Consider the following 18184-nt stretch of genomic DNA (forward strand, 5'->3'; position numbering starts at 1 on the left):
CATTGTAATTTAATAGTGACGATTAAAGAATGAGCAGAGCAGACACGCTGGAAAACAGCACTAAATCATGAAAGGCTGCAACTACTTTAGCGTCAGACCCACTAATTAATATAATTAGTAAATAATGGATTAATTAAACAATTAGAACACCAGGAAAAGTGGGATGAAGATCAAGATGAAAATATTGTTAAAAAGAAGAAAAAAACATTATTCCCATATAACTGCTTAGTACATTTTAATTTTTTTTTTTTTACCAAATTTAATTTTCTAATTTCTTTATTGTTCCCAAAACACAGAATTTGGGAAATAACAGTTCACTTAATCAGCCCAGAATTTCACTTAAAAACAGAAGCCGTGTAGAACAAAAACCTGCAGACACAGGGGGTCCTCAGGACTGAGTATGAAAACCCTCCGAACTCTGAAGTGTTTATAAGCTTAATAATTCGTTGAGACCCTTTAACAGTACTTGCTCTGAAATAGTGATTAAATGGATTTTTAGATAAGACATAACTCTTTAGCATGCTATCCAGTAATGAGTTGCTATTGCACAGTAATTTTCACCAGCTAAATGCCTCCTGCTGACACAGGTGTAATCATACTTGACTCTGCAGTGTCACATTTAAGCCTTGTTCACATGGGTTTTAAAATCGAGCGTTTTTTGCGTTCGTAGCGTCCGGTGAGCGTGGATCAAGCGCCGAGTGTTTTCTACACGTAGGAGTCAATGAGAGTGTTCACACGGGCTTTGGTGACGTGCGTTTGTCTGGCAGCGCGTTTATACGGCATCAAATAAACGTTGCATGCAGCTTTTTCTTGGCATTCAAAACCCAACGAACGCAAGGAAACCGCTTCTAGTTCGTTTTCTGCGCTTTTATTTTACGCTTTGGAGGACCGGATATATCCCATATATCGCATTTCTTCATAAAGCACAAAAAAACTTCCTTTAACCCGACGTTGTGCAGTCAGAGGATGAACCCAGTAGCGGCGGCGATTTTTTCTCTCCCTACGCCGTTACGAGTATTTTTAAAACAAGAAGATTAATATCTAACATAGCAAAATGGTCCATATTGAAAGGAGGCACCTCAAATAAAACGACAAGGGCTTTCATATCCAGTTCCCGACACAGCCTCCACAGGTTAACACACAAACTACAATTTGGGCTGCAGGCTGGCGTTAGATAGAGACAAACGAACGCCGGTGTAGAAGTCAATCGATCACCACCACAAAATGCAACATAAACGTCTAGGACGTTCAGAGCAAGTTCGTTTATCCAAAAACTTAACGCCTGTGTGAACAAGGCCTAAAGCAGTTTTGGTTGTCGCCGTGAGATTTAACATGTGCTGCTTGTTGTCTCCCTTCAGGACCATGAGGGCTGTTAATGGAATGAAGATGCTGATTGTATTGCAGCTGCTCCTTTACTTTGTCATCTGTTCCAATGACAAGAAGTTGTGTGCAACTTATCACACTGAGAAAGAAGGCAAAGGAATTGATGTTTATGTCAAAAAAAATAAAGTGGGGAATGTCAAAGTCAATGTCACTGAGGTAACAGTTAAGGAGAGATGTTTGTTTTTTATGAATAACAAAGTCTACGGTCCAGGAAATAACACAGTAAATGACGGAGATAAAGGGGAGTGCTGCTGTGAGTTCTATGACAACGATTATGAGAGATTCCTGAATCGCCACCAGCTGAAAAGAATTACTGACACAAACCAACATTTCAAGCATGAAATGAAAGAAAGGTGCATCCCAACTAAAGGAAGACCTATTAATTCATTTGTACAGGATGAGAAAAACCATCTGAAAAAAATCTGTAGAAAAGTAAATAATGCCGTTTGTATCAGCATAGAGAAGTTCAGGGTATACAATGTTAAACGTGCGGAGAAAGGCTATTACAATGATAAGGCAGATATCATAAAGGAAGCCCGGATAGAAGTAAAATGTGAAAAAAGTAACGGCAGTAATGACATCCTTCCAGTTCACTTAGTGCGTGTCATTGATGCAAACACACCTTTTATACAGGTAGTCAAATATCATAAATGCAACCTCCTGAAATAGCAGGGTGTTGGCCTGTCTCTTCCTGCCTTGAACTAGGGTTTCTGTGCGTAGCTGTCATTTTCACTTCAGGTCAATTCCATTTCTTTTTACAAAGCACACTTCCCACTGATAAGCTCAACAGTCTTAATCTTCATTACCTGGAGTGTACTGGGATACTTTACTTTTAGACTAAAAATGCCTTTACAGATAAAGTCATGAGTGACAATTCGAGCCTTTTGGTTTTTAGCTCATCTGTCCCTTCAGGATGTCCCCAGCACATAGGACTGGTCCATAGAAGTGCACCAGATAAAAAAATAAGAGGAAATTGAACTAAACTTTGCCAGATTGACTAGGATCAATATGAAAAACTACCAGTTAAGAAAAAAATATTATGTCAATCTAAAACCTAAACAGAACGTACCTTTGTCCTTCATTAAAAGTAAAATAACAATAAAAACTTGACATTAAACTAAAACCATTCAGAGTTATGACTTCTAAAAGAATTTCACAAATTGATTGTATATTGATTATACTGAGTGACTTCTGTCCTTGTTAATTGTTAGGCTTTTGCCTTTAGCACTCTTAGAAAGCATTTTAATTTAAGCCTCTCAATCTGTGACTCTTTGCTACTACAACAAGGACAAGTATTAATAAGAGAGCCAGTATAATCGTGTGTCGCAGAATCCTGACTCTAAGGGTCCTTTTTATCAGTAACTGGCAAGGACATGAGGAATGAAACTAGTAACACACTTCTGTAATTGACTAGAATATTTAAGAAGTGTAACCACCATCTCTAAGTCAGTCACTCTCCCTGCACAGAGTGGATCCATGTACATATTAATAAAGTTATTCTCATCTTGTAATGGCTTCATAATTTAACTTTTACTGACTCCCTCATCTCAGGTCTGTTAACCCCATGTTTAATTGAGCAATACATGTTTTAATTCTTTTGTATTAATATTATTATGTTAGAAAGGTCTGAAACCCTCCAATACCTTGACTTTCAAACTCAGGCAGAAAGAAAAACAGGTCACCTCCTGCTTGTCATATTTGGCGAGTGCAGCTTTGCTTTATTTAGATAATTCCTCATTATGCTTATAGTGTCTTGATTATGGATCAGTTAACATCCCCATCCAGTAGCTAAGCCATCAAGCCCTTTTAGTTGATTGGTTTGTGTGGTGAAGTTCATTTTATATTTGCAGCTTTTATGTCATTTGGATAAACCAATCGCCCACACTTTTGACTCAGGGTTTCCCTCCTGCTGCCTTCCATGCAGTTAAAACAGCCCAACATCCACCATCACCACCAATTCCCATCCTCTAAATTAGAAACATGTCCCCATTTTCACTGTGGATGTAGTATCAAGGCCACCCTGTCTGCTGCCCCCGATGCATGCCTCCCATTCACAAAAGTATCTACAAGTTCTTCTTGATTACAAGGCAGACCAAGCAGTAAATGGACACAACTAATCAGCTATTTAATTTCTCCATAATTTTGAAAAAAAACAGATGGATATCAAGACCATTTGAGTTATGAAACAGGTGGCTACAGTTCCCTTAATTTTGCAGAGCTCATTTAAATTGTCAGCAAAACACCCCGATTTTACTTATAAGCAACTGAAATTATTTCATACCCATTAAGGACTTCTAAAATGTTTTGGGTATGACTAGGAAAGCATCCGTTATCAGAAGAGTATCTGTCTCTCAAAGTCTGGATTTTTTTCATCTGTCTGTGCTCTTCCACAGTTCTTTCCATCTACAAAAGAAGAAGAAAAAGCACAAAATTGACAACCGTCTCCCTAAAAAGATTGACAATGTATGGATGTGTAGATGATGGCTACTGTAAAGACTGATCATTTTTAACAGAAATGTACTGTTTGCTTTCAAATAAAATGCTTTGGCTGTGCATGACAGACATATTGCATTTTTTGTATAGTTAATCTTCTGTGTGTACATTCATCCTTCCCAATTATTAATTTGGCCTTTTAATAGTGAGTGATTGTATGTGTTTAAGTGAGTGTGCGGGTGTGAGTGTGTGATGTTACTACAGTCCAATCAGTTGTCTCCCAGCTCACTGCTGATTGGCTTGGTGCCCTGTGAGACTAAAACTGGATTAAGCAGGTTTAAAAAAACTGAAGGCTTAATGGATGTGTTCTTGAAGGCCAAAACCATATCAGACCAAACTGCAAAAGGTAAAAACTACTTGAAATACCAAACTCGTGGCATTATTAAAGAAATATAAAGAAGGGATAAACAAATGGAGAAATTAAGTTAAAATGAAACAGAATTTAACATCATGCTGCTTTGTTGGGTCTTACTATCCATCAGGAAAAGCTCACCCACGTTTCTACCACAAAACCCAACACAATAAGCACCCCCTCCCCAACCCCATCTCACCTCCTATTCTTCGTTCACTCATTTATTAACTTTTTATGCCTGTGAGGTAAAGAAAACGGGTTTGGTAAATGTGATTCCTGCCACAACAAATGTAAAAAATGGACAGTGTCTTGTCTGCAAGTTTGGGGCCACTGGCAAGGCCTCATGACTGGTAGCCTAGTATTAATCTCCAATGGCAGCCTTCCAGACGGCAAAGACCCAAAAATGAGACTAAAGCTTTTTATACTACATAGTTTCAACATTTTCAGGAAGGAGGAGAGGCAAATCATAAATTTAAGGTCAAGGACAAATACAGGCAGAGTGACAGGCAGATACAGGTATATTCAGCTTTTTACAGGCGCTCAAGAAATATAGAAATATAACAAACATCACCCCTCGAAATACACACAAAGAATTGCAAAAAAGAGGAAAACATCTGACTTAGCAAATGATAAGAGATCAGTTACAGTCATAGTGACCCATCATAAAGGCAGATTATCTTAGTTATAAAGGAGCCTAAGTAGCATTTGTTTTTTTTAAGTGACTTTCATTAAAAGGTAAGCAAGCAAATGTACAAAGAAAAACTGTCCCATAACATTACAACATTACAAAATCAGATATTGATTACACATTATCAAGATAGCATTGCTAACTTAGATCATCTAGCTTATCTCTATTATCTATTGATGTTACCCAAAACATTGAAGTTACATAATAATAAGTAAACTAAAGAGAGAAAACTTATCATCAATAATAACATACTGTTTGCAGTTATAGTTAAAGAATAAAAAAAATGAAAAACAGCCACATTGTCCCAGGCCATTCACCACAGCAAAGGTCACCCCTCCTGTCTATTTATTTCTTCCAAAATAAAATTGTCTAGTTATGAAAGACCCTAAAGTCCTACTGACTACCATGCTACTTGTTAGCTTATTCCAAGTGTCTACTATTCTCTGGGTGAATTAAAGCTCCCTAATGCTTGTGTGAAATTGACCTTTAACAAGTTTCCAACTGTGTCCCTGTGTTCTTGAAGAACTCATTTTAAACTCATTGTCTTGATCCGCTGGACTAATTCCCTTCCAATTTTAAACACTTCAATCATGTCTCCTGCTAATCTTTTGCTTAAACTGAAAAGGCTCAGCTCTTTTAATCTTTACTCTGTGAAGGAAACCAGGGCCTCAGCGAGCCCCAAACCCCCAAACAGAGTCCCGAGATTAAATAATGGAAAGTTTATTCAATTCACCTCCACAAAGTATCACAAGCACACAATATATAGGTTTTCTCTCCTCACAATACCTCTCTTCTTCTTACCACCACACTGCCCTCCTCCAGTAGAGTATTGCCCTATGTTCTCCCAGCTCCGACTTGCCTGGATAAGGGAGTTCATTTTATTAGGGAGTACTTCCGGTGCCAGGGCCACTGCCCAATGGAAGCACTTCCAGGTCATATGAAATTCCATTACAGCAGAAAGCTTGTCTCCCTGCAGCATCCTCTTGCGGCATCCAGAGACCCCAGCAGGGCTGCTCTGCAGGACTACATCTGTTTAGTGAGAAGTTGTTTTCACATGGACAAACAGCAGGGTTACTGTGATGCCAACAGACTCCTGAAAGAGCATTTTTTAGACAAATATAAAGTCTCTCTTGCATACACAGATAAAGCTTTAAATTGGCCTACCAGTAAAAAAGTGATGCACTTAATTCTTATGCCCTTTTCTGACTAGTTGTAGCAGTCTGATAACAGATATGGAACATATGGACTAATGACAGATATTGAATATATGGAAGAGATGGGCAATGCTGCTAACATACATGCAATTGTTTCTAAGCTCCCATATAAGTTGAGGGAAAAGTTAAGGAATGTGGTCTGTAATATTCAAAAGAAACAAAAGTGCAGTACTAAAATTATAGAAATTGTTTGTTAACAAACAACCTAAGAATGCATCACACCAATTGTTTGGACACCTAAGGGATAAAAACAAAGGGCAAACAAAGCCTCAGTTAGACATCAAGTCAGAGAAAACAGGTGTAGCCCAGTTGGATTACCACAATTAAGACTTCCACAATTAATTGAACACTGTCCTTTAACTGTTCTTTACTCTGCAAAGCGGAGAGAACTGCTGCTAGCCAGGGTGTAGGTGTGTTTCCTGCCATAGATTAAAGATTTTTCCGGTGCGAGTGGCAGCCATTCCAGCAGCTCCGTGTATGACTTTATCTTTTTACCTTTTTTCTCTATTTTTCTCTATTTCACTGATCACTTCTACCACTTTCTTTTATGTGGAATCGCTCCCTGGACACGTTTTACGATTTTTACTACTTGACATGGATTTTTACACTCTGAGACTCGCCTATTCAAGTAGTCAACTTAAAGTACTGAGAAGAAATGCTCACGCCGGTGTGGTTCCCTATTTACTTGACGAGGTAAGAAGACGATATCGGGGAGGCCGAGCCGGCACAAAGATAAAAGATAAAAGCCAAGCAGCTTGAGAGAAAATGGCGTTATAAACTGTCGGTGCCTTCTGTGATCCTGGGAAATGTGAACTCACTACCAAACAAGATCGATGAACTGGCTGTGCTGGTGAAAAATGTCAGAACCTACAGAGAATGCAGCTTGCTGTGTTTTAGTGAAACGTGGCTAACAACTACCATCCCAGATGCTAACGTGGAGCTACCCAGGTTTAGCACAGTTAGAGCGGACAGAGACGCAAATACCAGCAGGAAGAAGAAAGGAGGAGGACTCGCTCTCTATGTCAATACAAAGTGGTGCAACTCAGGACATGTAAACGTTAAAATCTCCAATTGCTGCAGGGACATCGAACTGTTGGCTGTAAGTCTGCGTCCCTATTACTTGTCCAGAGAGTTTGGACACGTGATTGTTGTTATTGTTTACATCCCCTCAAGCGAACGCGGAGATGGCGTGTGACATCATCCATTCCGCAGTTGCTAAGTTACAAACGCAGCACCCTGAGGCTCTTGTGCTAATCTCTGGAGACTTTAACCATGTAACGCTGGATAAAACATCACCTGCCTCCTTCCAGTATGTGGACTGTAACACCCGGGGAAATAGGGCTATCGACCAACTGTATGCAAACGTTAAAGACGCATACAGCGCCACCCCACTGCCTGCGCTTGGGAAAGCAGATCATAACCTGGTTCTGCTTCAGCCTCACTACAAACCAAGAGTGAAGGTGCTAGCTACAACCACACGGTCATTCAGGAAGTGGGGATTACTGCTGGGGTCACGTAGTGAGAACATTGAAGAGGCTGTTGACTGCACAACTGATTACATCAACTTCTGTATGGACATTGTAGTTCCAGTAAGAACAGTACACTGCTATGCTAACAACAAGCCATGGGTTACAAGTGATATCAAGGGCCTTTTGAACCAGAAGAAAAGGGCTTTTAAAGACGGTGATCAGCATGAGCTCAAGCGCATGCAGAAGGAACTTCGAGTCCAGCTCAGGGCGGCGAAAGAGCAGTACAGGAGAAAGTTGGAGCAGAAGTTGCAGAATAACAGCATGAAGGAAGTGTGGAATGGGATGAAGATCATCACTGGATGCAGCTCAAAGCGGGGTGCCACCATCGAGACAGACGTGGAGAGAGCAAACCAGATGAACAACTTCTTTAATAGGTTTGATCACCCTAACCCACTCTCACCTCGGAGTACTGTATCCTCCAACCATCCTTCTGTATCACCCCAGTCCCAAAGGTATCACGTCCTAGTGAGCTGAATGACTTCCGGCCTGTTGCTTTGACGTCACATGTGATGAAGACCATGGAGCGGCTGCTGCTTCACCACCTAAGGCCACATGTCCGCCACGCCCTCGACTCTCTGCAGTTCGCATACCAGGAGAAGGTGGGAGCGGAGGATGCCATCATCTATATGCTACACCGATCCCTCTCCCACGTGGTCAGAGGCAGTGGTGCTGTAAGAATTATGTTTTTGGACTTCTCTAGCGCCTTCAACACCATCCAACCTCTGCTCCTTAAGGACAAGCTGACTGAGATGGGAGTAGACTCACACCTGATGGCATGGATCGTGGACTATCTTACAGACAGACCTCAGTATGTGCGTCTTGGGAACTGCAGGTCTGACATTGTGGTCAGCAACACAGGAGCGCTGCAGGGGACTGTACTTTCTCCAGTCCTGTTCAGCCTATATACATCAGATTTCCAATACGACTTGGAGTCCTGCCACGTGCAAAAGTTCGCTGATGACACTGCTATTGTGGGCTGCATCAGGAGTGGGCAGGAGGAGGAGTACAGGAGGCTAATCAAACACTTTGTTAAATGGTGCGACTCAAACCACTTACACCTGAACACCAGTAAGACCAAGGAGCTGGTGGTGGATTTTAGTAGGCCCAGGCGCCTCATGGACCCCGTGATCATCAGAGGAGACTGTGTGCAGGGGGTGCAGACCTATAAATACCTGGGAGTGCAGCTGGATGACAAATTGGACTGGATTGCCAATACTGATGCTCTGTGTAAGAAAGGTCAGAGCCGACTATACTTTCTTAGAAGGTTGGCGTCCTTCAACATCTGCAATAAGATGCTGCAGATGTTCTACCAGATGATTGTGGCGAGTGCTCTCTTCTACGCGGTGGTGTGCTGGGGAGGCAGCATAAAGATGAAGGACGCCTCACGCCTGGACAAACTTGTTAAGTAGGCAGGCTCTATTGTAGGAATAAAGCTGGACAGTTTAACATCTATGGCAGAGCGACGGGCACTAAGCAAACTCATGTCAATCATGAAGAATCCACTGCATCCTCTGAACAGTGTCATCTCCAGGCAGAGGAGTAGCTTCAGTGACAGACTTTTGCCACTCTCCTGCTCCACTGACAGACTGAGGAGATCGTTCCTTCCCCACACTATGCGACTCTTCAATTCCACCCGGGGGAGTAAATACTAACATTACTCAAAGTTATTGTCTGCTTTTTCATGCATTTTTATTACTATTTAATTTAATATTGTTTTTTGTATCAGTATACAGCTGCTGGATTATGTGAATTTCCCCTTGGGATTAATAAAGTATCTATCTATCTATCTATCTATCTATCTATCTATCTATCTATCTATCTATCTATCTATCTATCTATCTATCTATCTAAGTGTCTCTGATTGGTCAGTGGGGCAGAGGCATCCAGTTGCCTGCAGTGAGTGGTGGGCTTGGGGGAATTGCTGCTGTGTGGCTGAAAGGGAAAAGAAAAAAGAGGTATAAGAGAATGGAGGAGTAAATATCCAACACTGCTGGAAAGAGGAAAAAAAGTCTTGGAAGAAGAAACTGAGACAAAGGGTTTAACCAAGTTGCTGAAACTGTTTCAATATAAAGTTAGTAGGTGTAGATAAGTTATTAAAAAATAAATTGTAGTTGTTTGCATGGAGTACAAAGTTAAATGTAGTAAGCTGATCCTGTATCACACGGTGGGTTAATTGATTATATTTTAAGTGGTTGAAAGGACTCCACATGTGGACTGTTTTAAGAGACGTTCATGGAGTTCCATATTTTAAATAATAGGGAGTCCTAGAGCATGCAGGTTTCAATCAGGTGTGGGTGCATGTATGAGTCACTCCGAGGTTGATTGGGATGCTTGGTTGATCACACATTCATGAACAAATGCAAGTGGGTCAGTCAAGTGCTTCATTCACTCCCAGAAGTAGGTGGAGGATAGCACCTGCACCCTATCTGGGCTATATACGATATATAGGGAGCCTGCACGGCAGAGAGGGGCAAATCAAAAAATGATAAAGATCAGAAAAAAGAGTGAGAAGAAAAGAAGAAAGTGTTGGAAAGAGACAAGGGTTAATGGAAAGAATGACGGAGATAGCAGTACTGGGAGACTCCAGCATGCAGTAGAAGGAAGACAGCTCTTTGAAGGAGAGTATAACTATCGCTCAAGGGGACTGAAGAAGGTCATTTTGACTGAGCATCTCAAGGACACCACAGTTATCCATTGCTCAAAGGCTCTCGTGCATAAGGCAGAGAAGTAGCAGTTGGAGTCAGAGGAGTGAGGCTTGGCACTGCATCCTGCCAAGAGCCTGTGATGGCAGCAGGAGCTCAAGCCCATTTAAAAGGTTGGCTGTGTCTATCAGAAGGACATCTGGGAAAAGTAGAGGAGATGTGCGTATTTAGAGGGAATTTAGAACTGTTTCCTGCCATGTGTTTTAACTTTATTTTCATTGGATTATTTATTGATTTTAACCTCCTTGATTCACATAATTTTATTGGATTATTTATTTATTGACTCTTTGAATCACTGAATATTTTGTACATTGTCTTTTTTTTTTTTAATAAAAGCGCCTCTAGCATCCACAATTGACGTAGTCGGCAGGATTCTGGCCATCTATTTGGTCAGAAAACCTTTTAAATTTGACGTGGACCGAACCCCGAGACAATGACACACGAAACCTCCAAGTCCATTTCAACCATTTGTCATGGGGAAAAAGAAGATGAAACCGACCGCCAGTGCTGAAGGAAGTCAGGTGCACGACATCCTCTGCAACCATGAGGAGCAATGGAGCGACACTGCTGTTGGACGGGAAGACATTTTTCTGGGTGCCAATTACACCGACGAGGTATGTGCCCGGGGAGGCATAGAAAGCATTTTTAAAATAACCCGTTTTGTCCCCTGCCCATACCTCGTAGACGGCGCGCGCCCGGAGGTCATAATAAAGACGGCAAGAAATCCCGAAGACGGTTGTGCAATCTCCGAGGGGAATAAGAGCAAGAAAGACTTTTGCATGAGGCTGGACAGCCACGGACACGTGACCTGCCCCAAAGCATCATGTGAAGGGGAAGGTCAACCGCAGTCCGTAGGCTGGAATCAGGACACCCAGATGGATGTGCATTTTTCGAGGGGAAGGCAGACGAAGCATCGCACACCATAAATAAAGGTAAGGAGGTCCGGAGAGTGATCGATCGATCCACCATTAAATTGAGTCAGGCGGATCAAGATCGGCTTGAAGCTAATCTCCAGAACTCCAAGTCCCAAAAGGCCGTCGTGACCCAACTACGCAGGCGCGGGAGAACCCTTTCGGCTCGCAGCTGGAGAGCGGGGTGGTTGAAACTCCAGGCCTGCCTCCAGCTGATCAAGAAGGGGACTTTAATGTGTGGGTGCTGGAAAAAATAATACAACCTGTACAAAGCTTTCTCCAGATCATCACTTCGATAAAGAAAGTAATCAAAGAATTGGGAACGACGGCCCTGGTACCTTTAAGGCGTGTGGACGCATATTTTCACCGCTGCGGATGGAAGCTTCCACAGATGGCTGATTCGGCGGTACAGGTGGGTTTAACCAGTTCTGTACAAGAAATGGGGATGCAGAGTACAAAGGCAGCGCGATTTGCCAAAAAATGTGAGTTAATCTTCATGACGGAAGAAGGCCGCCTGCTATGCAGAGCTGGGTCTGTAAAAGGTAAAAGGGGCGGACGCATAGCCGATTAGCCACGTGGTCGCGGGAAGGTAAACAGAGAGCCCTTAAAGCGGTGGGGGGACAAAAGCAAGGCAGACACAATGATTCAATCAACAAGGTTTATAAAATGAAATATATAAATATAATACATAGAAATCAAACAACAATTCAATAAAAAACATGAAATAACTATCTATACTAATAAAAGGCAAAGCCCTCACTCACTCACTCACTCACTCATCACTAATTCTCCAACTTCCCGTGTAGGTAGAAGGCTGAAATTTGGCAGGCTTATTCCTTACAGCTTACTTACAAAAGTTAAGCAGGTTTCATTTCGAAATTCTACGCGTAACGGTCATAACGGTCGACAACGTCCGCCATGTTGAACTTTCTTATTTATGGCCCCATCTTCATGAAATTTGGTAGGCGGCTTCCCTGCGCTAACCGAAACCAATGTACGTACTTATTTCGGTGGTATGATGCCACTGTCGGCTGCCATATTGAACTTTTTAACGGTCTTTGTTACTTATGGGCCCATCTTCAAGAAATTTGGTACGCGGGTTCCCAACGCTAACTGAATCCTACTTACGTACATATATACATTCATAGCCTGCAGCTCGGTCACCGTGTGAGGCGGCATTGGGTCCCCCATCCCAACGCCTCCCACGTTGTTGGCTGCCTGCCTATATAAGGCCGTCCGTCGCTCCAGTCTCTACATTCTCTTCCTTGCTTCGCCACGGAATTCACATCTCCCTACTGATAACTACAGCCTTTTTATTTAATCCACGGCTTCTCCGCTGTTTTATTGTTCGTTTATTATGATTATAATTATTGTGTAGGTATTTTAGACTTACTTTACATTGTTCAGGTACCCATTTCCTTTATCATTCCAACCGTACCCCCATTAACATGTCTATCGAGGTGATCACCATTGATCAAAGAACTGTCACATACCAAGTGGTTTCCATGCCCGGAGATGGCACCTACCTTTTCCATTCTCTTTGTTACATATCGCACGGCCATATCAGGCTCACTCTTGATATCCAGAGGAACATTGTGTCTTATGTATTGAATGACTGGGACAGGTTCAAGGTGTGGACTGATGATGGTACAGGAGATAATTATACTACACAGGAGCACTATAAGAGTGAAATGCTTAAGCCCTTCACCTATGGTTCTGCATGTGAGTTGATGGCTGCCGCTGAATTGTTCGGTTGTCGCTTTCAAGTGTACCGAAATGGCCAAATATTTTACACTTTTCGACAACTGCCAGTGCCTCTTAAACATCTTAGACTCACAGGTGACGATTTCAGTAGTGGACACTTTAATGTTTATGAATGTTTAAACTCTCAAAAGCTGGATGTGAAGTTATCGATGAAACCGGTTGTATGCTTACAACGCTTGACAGATGCCGAATGTCACTTCAACACAAGTCCTGCAAATACTGTCGTCATTGAAACAAACCATGAAATTCAAACCGATTATGACAGCAGCAATCCAAGCTGTGAGATTTGAAACAAGATTACTGTTCACATGGCCAGCTGTACGTTGCATGCTCAAGAGTAAGCTCAGCGCACAGCTTGGTCATATTGAGGGCCGAACTCAAAATGTGGTATACAAAGAGATCCTTAACAAATAATTATTGGTATATTTTCCCTCAGTTTAAAAAGGTTTAATTTTCTTCTTAATAAAAATTTTAAGTGAGTACTTCTCCGCTGCGAAGCGCGGGTATTTTACTAGTATACAATAAATATAACATGAAATAACTATATACAATAAATAAAAATCAAACAACAATCCAAGGAACTATATACAACAACAACAACAACATTTAATTATATAGCACATTTTCATAAAAAAATGTAGCTCAAAGTGCTTTACATAATGAAAAATAGAAAAATAAAAGACACAGTAAGAAAATGAAATAAGCCAACATTAATGAACATAGAATAAAAGTAAGGTCCCATGGCCAGGGAGGACAGAAACAACAAAAAAAAAAAAACTCTAGACGGCTGGAGAAAAAAATAAAATTTGCAGTGATTCTAGACCATGAGACCGCCCAGTCCCCTCTTTGAATAAATAAATAAATAATTAATTTAAAAAAAAAAAATCTTTAATGGCCACCCCTCCCGGCACGATTTTTCTTCTCCCTCCTCTTTTCCTCCAGCCACTCCTGGACACTTCTGCCAGCTAATGTGGAGCAAAAGAATTCCCCCCCCAAAGCAGCTGTGGCTGAACTCCTTTGTTTTTGGATGACCACAGCACTGGCAAACATAGACCTCTACTTTCTTCCTTTGTTTGGGGGGGATTCCTTGTTGTCGTGCCAACTCATCTGCCTCCTGCTTTTTCTTCCGCCACCAGGCAGTGGTGTGGGGTACCGAAGGAAGCGGAGGAGTGGCAGTGTCAGCTGGCGGGAGGAGTGGCTGGGTGGCGGGTGATTCTTGTGGCACTGGAGGGTGGCCAACAATTGGGGGGTGCCACATCCACGGGGCCCCGAGGTTGCTGCATCAGCTGACCGGATAGGTCAGGTGGGTCCGCATATTGAAACTGTTCTGCAGTGGACTGCTTGGGGCTCGTGGCCCGTGGGCGTATGGCAGTGGTGGGCTCCGAAGCAAGGGCAGAGCCCACCGTACCAGCTCCCTGGTGCGAGCGTAGTGCCTACAGGGACAGAAAGCAAAGTAAGTCAGGGTGGGAGGGAGGAGGGGGCATGGTGGATCCCACTTGTCCAGTGTGTACTTACCATTGTGCCAGTGTGCGCTGATTGAGGGGGAATAACTGTATACGTGTCTGGGCCATGAGTACCGGGTTTGTAAGGATGTTCTCCTGAATGCAGATATAATGACGCATTACAGCTGCCCAGCGGTTCACCCTCACACCGCTGATGGTTCTTCCTTCAGGGTGAATCCTGGACAGCTGTATACAAACGGCCTCCACAAGGCGGCTGATGTTTGGCATCTGTGCAGCTTGGCTGCCTTGGCCAACCATACACCTACAAAATTTGGGGGGTGGGTTTGAGAGAGAGAGAGAGAGAGTGAGTCAGTCAGTCCTGCCATCGATATCAGATCAAAAGGAAAGAGGCCACGCCAAAGAGGTTGAGCACCTACCATCGCAAGCTCTCCACTTACGGTGTGACACTGGTGTCCAAGTGCTTGCGTCGGAACCTCCCCTTCACCAGTCTTTCCTGGTAGTGTGGCGGGAAGCAAACTGGGGCCTTGTCGCCCACTGGCAACCTTCCCAGAGGGTGACAATCTCTGCCACTTGCTACTGCGTCACGTAGGCATGGTGACACAGCTTCAAGAGACTGGAGGCCAGGTTGACCATGTGTTAATAACCTGGGCCAGTGTCAGGTGAGAAAAGTGAGAAATGGGAAAACTCATCAGATATTCCACAGGTATATCACGACTTGTTGGGAGAGACTTACCGGCTCGTGGGACACCCTTTGAATGGCCTTGTCTCCAGGGCAGGTCTCCTGGTCGGCTGGCCCAGACTGTGAGGCTCTGATGGCAGGGCGCAACTGGGACTTGTCAGATGACAATGGTTGTTGGGCGAAGTCCTCCTCAAGGCCGAAGAGGGTGTTGTCCAGAGGTTCCTCTATCGGCCCCTCGACCGGTATGCGAAAAAAGGTACAGGACGCCATTGAGCTCATCTGTGAAAAAGAGGGAACTGTTTTAAAATGAAATGGTGGGAGAGAGAGAGAGATAGGCTCGATGTCTGCCTCACCAGTGTACTTTGCAGGCCAGGTGTAATCCTCAACCAGGTTCTTGTGATATACAAGGTCGCTCAGCTCATTGAGGGAGTGCTGGAGTTGGCCACTGTAGCAGACCATATTATGATCTGCTACCTCCACTGCTTGTGCCGCACGGTCCTTGTTCCACCGCGCCAGGCCTTCCAGGAGATAGGCTGGCTTAAGTGCCTGAAAGACAAGGTGAGAGAGAAAAATGTAATGCCACCCACTCCCTCGCACAACGCAGGTAACAAAGAACAGGTTTCTGGGAACCCTTACCAGGTATGAAGCGGTCCAGATGCAAGTGGAACGACTCCAACAAGTTGAACCTTGCGCACACCTAAACACCGGTAGCGTGATCTCCCATTTGACCAGCCGTCCAGTCTGCATGTACAGGTGCATGCCGGGTGGGTCCTGGATGCAGTGGAGGTGGCGCCTCTGTGTTTTCCAGATTTCCTGGATCTTGTCGCGGTCCAAAAGCGGGATACCCATGATGTCAGTAGCGTCTCCGAAGGCCTCCAGCATCTCGTCAATGAGCAGGCCAATCTCCTACGCCCCACATGTGCAGCGGCGGCAGTGTTGGGCCAGCTCCTTCAAAGGGATGTTTCCGTAGCTTCGGGGACCCTTCCCCACCTCATCAGCCTTGGCTTGTCGCAGCCAGGCGACGTCTCCCTGGTCCCACTGAAAAATGCAGAACGAGAGATGCGCCATGAAGAGGCTGTATAGTGGGTGGCTCTCCGTGGTGACACCTGCTGCGAAGCATCGCATCAGGTGCCACACGTTGAGCCGCACCACTAGCTGATCCCACTGGTGGAATAAGAGGGACACCTTAGATTGTCCCCCATGGGAGCAGCAGTCTCAGTCCACATAGAGAGCAGAGGCGGGGACACACCGGCATCACGGTATTGCTGCATCAGCCCGGTGGCCATGGGGTGTAGGCCAGCGCACTCGGCTACAGTGAGGACGCTGATCAAAATTTGCCCGTGCTCGTTCCCCAGATTGGTCACCCAGGCTGCCGTACCTGCCATGGCACCAGAGAGTTTCTTGGTCACCTGAATAATGAAAGGGAGAGTGACAGTAAGCTGGAAGGAAAGAAGGAAGGATGTTATGGCAATATTGTTCATCTTTTTTGGTTGAGTCCATCTTTAAGATTGAAGAACAACCCTAGCAGGGCTGGCCTCCTCACATTATAATGTTCGACTGGGGAAGGAGTACTGTGATGGACGGCCGGCGTTTCAGTCCGGCCGGGAGATCCCTCAACAAAAGAAGACAGCCTTTTTAGGGAACTACATCCCCCGGGAAGCTAGATGGCAGCTCCCCTGGATAGAAATGGTTCCTCAGATTCCCGCAGGTCAGCATGGGACATGGAGTCCATCTCTTCAGCCCTGTTGGGTGCCGTGGATGCCGCCAGGGGGAGCTCACAAAGAACCCGGGGACTTTTACGATTATGCCTACCCGGAAGTACTTCGGGGTCATGAGGGTGTAAGCCTGCAGTACTTCTGGGACACTTGATGAAGAAAGATGTGGTGTTGACCCGGAGAAGAAATACTTCCAGGTCATGGACTTTAAAAGGACATTGAGAAACCCCAGCAGACCGACCGAGCTGGAGTTGGGAGGGTGTGTGACGGAGCTCCTGGGAGTGGAGGATTGTTATTATTATTGTTATTAATTATTGGAAAATTGTGGAGAGTGCGGTGCTTTGGGCACTTTATTGAAGAATTATTATTAAAGAATATTCTTGTGCTTTTACAACTCTGTCTGGGACATCTGTCTGGTGAGTTCAATGGGACAACAGCGCCTCTACCATCCACTATATACATATATATATATACTTTGTATATATATATATATATATATATATATATATATATATATATATATATATATATATATATATATATATATATATAATCAGCATGCATCTGCATGGAGAAAGGTTATTTCCATGCTGTAGCCTTCTCCAGTTATGCAACCTGATATATACACATACATACATACATGCATACATACAGTATATACGGATAGAAGCAAAGGTCTGTGATATGTTTTGCATATTTATAGGTAGAAAGGGAGAAAATCAATCACAGATCTTAAACTTGCTTTTTTATTCTTTGTTTTACATTTGACACCTATCAGGCATCATCAATAGAGGAAAATGATTAGACATTAGGAATCAATAGTAGTGCATAGCAAATAAGAAAGGGGAGCAAGGTGGTTATAAGGAGGTGGATTAGTGAGCTGGGGTTCAGAAGGTATAATAAAAAATAAATAAATAAAAAACAACACTTTAAGACTAACCTTTTAGGATGGTTCTGCCTGACATAGAAGTGCTTCCTTGATGCCATGTGGTGGTACGGGATGTACTCCTGGGTCTCGTATACAGTAAGCCACACCTCCTCAGTAAGTGAGTCAGAGTTGGGTGGATGAGGATGAAGCTCACTGAGGAGGAGGAAGGAGAGGGAAGAGACAGAGAAGACGACTTTTGCTTATAATTGTGCTTTGTGCAACCTTTACGTATTTGAGCACAATAAATCACTTGTTTGAACCCAGTACTTGTGTAGTAGTAGTTTTTGTGTTTGAGGTGCGGCAACGCCCCCTACTGGTCAGAATATATACACAAAATATGCATTGTATAACTGTTGTAAAAAG

At 43.5% G+C, this 18184-nt stretch overlaps 1 protein-coding gene across 1 annotated transcript; it reads right to left on the minus strand.

Moving 5' to 3' along the window:
- Nucleotides 1–14120: 14120 nt before the first annotated feature.
- On the minus strand, nt 14121–16133 carry LOC120528859. The gene is made up of 6 exons (XM_039752937.1): nt 15815–16133; nt 15527–15724; nt 15233–15457; nt 14937–15112; nt 14552–14800; nt 14121–14469 (listed from the first exon to the last, which is right to left on the minus strand). Exons 1-6 carry the CDS (start codon nt 16058–16060, stop codon nt 14319–14321), a joined length of 1245 nt encoding a protein of 414 aa, XP_039608871.1. The 5' UTR covers nt 16061–16133; the 3' UTR covers nt 14121–14318.
- Nucleotides 16134–18184: the final 2051 nt, after the last annotated feature.

This window comes from Polypterus senegalus, chromosome 4, assembly GCF_016835505.1.
Source record: "Polypterus senegalus isolate Bchr_013 chromosome 4, ASM1683550v1, whole genome shotgun sequence".
In the NCBI taxonomy this organism is placed as follows: domain Eukaryota; kingdom Metazoa; phylum Chordata; class Cladistia; order Polypteriformes; family Polypteridae; genus Polypterus; species Polypterus senegalus.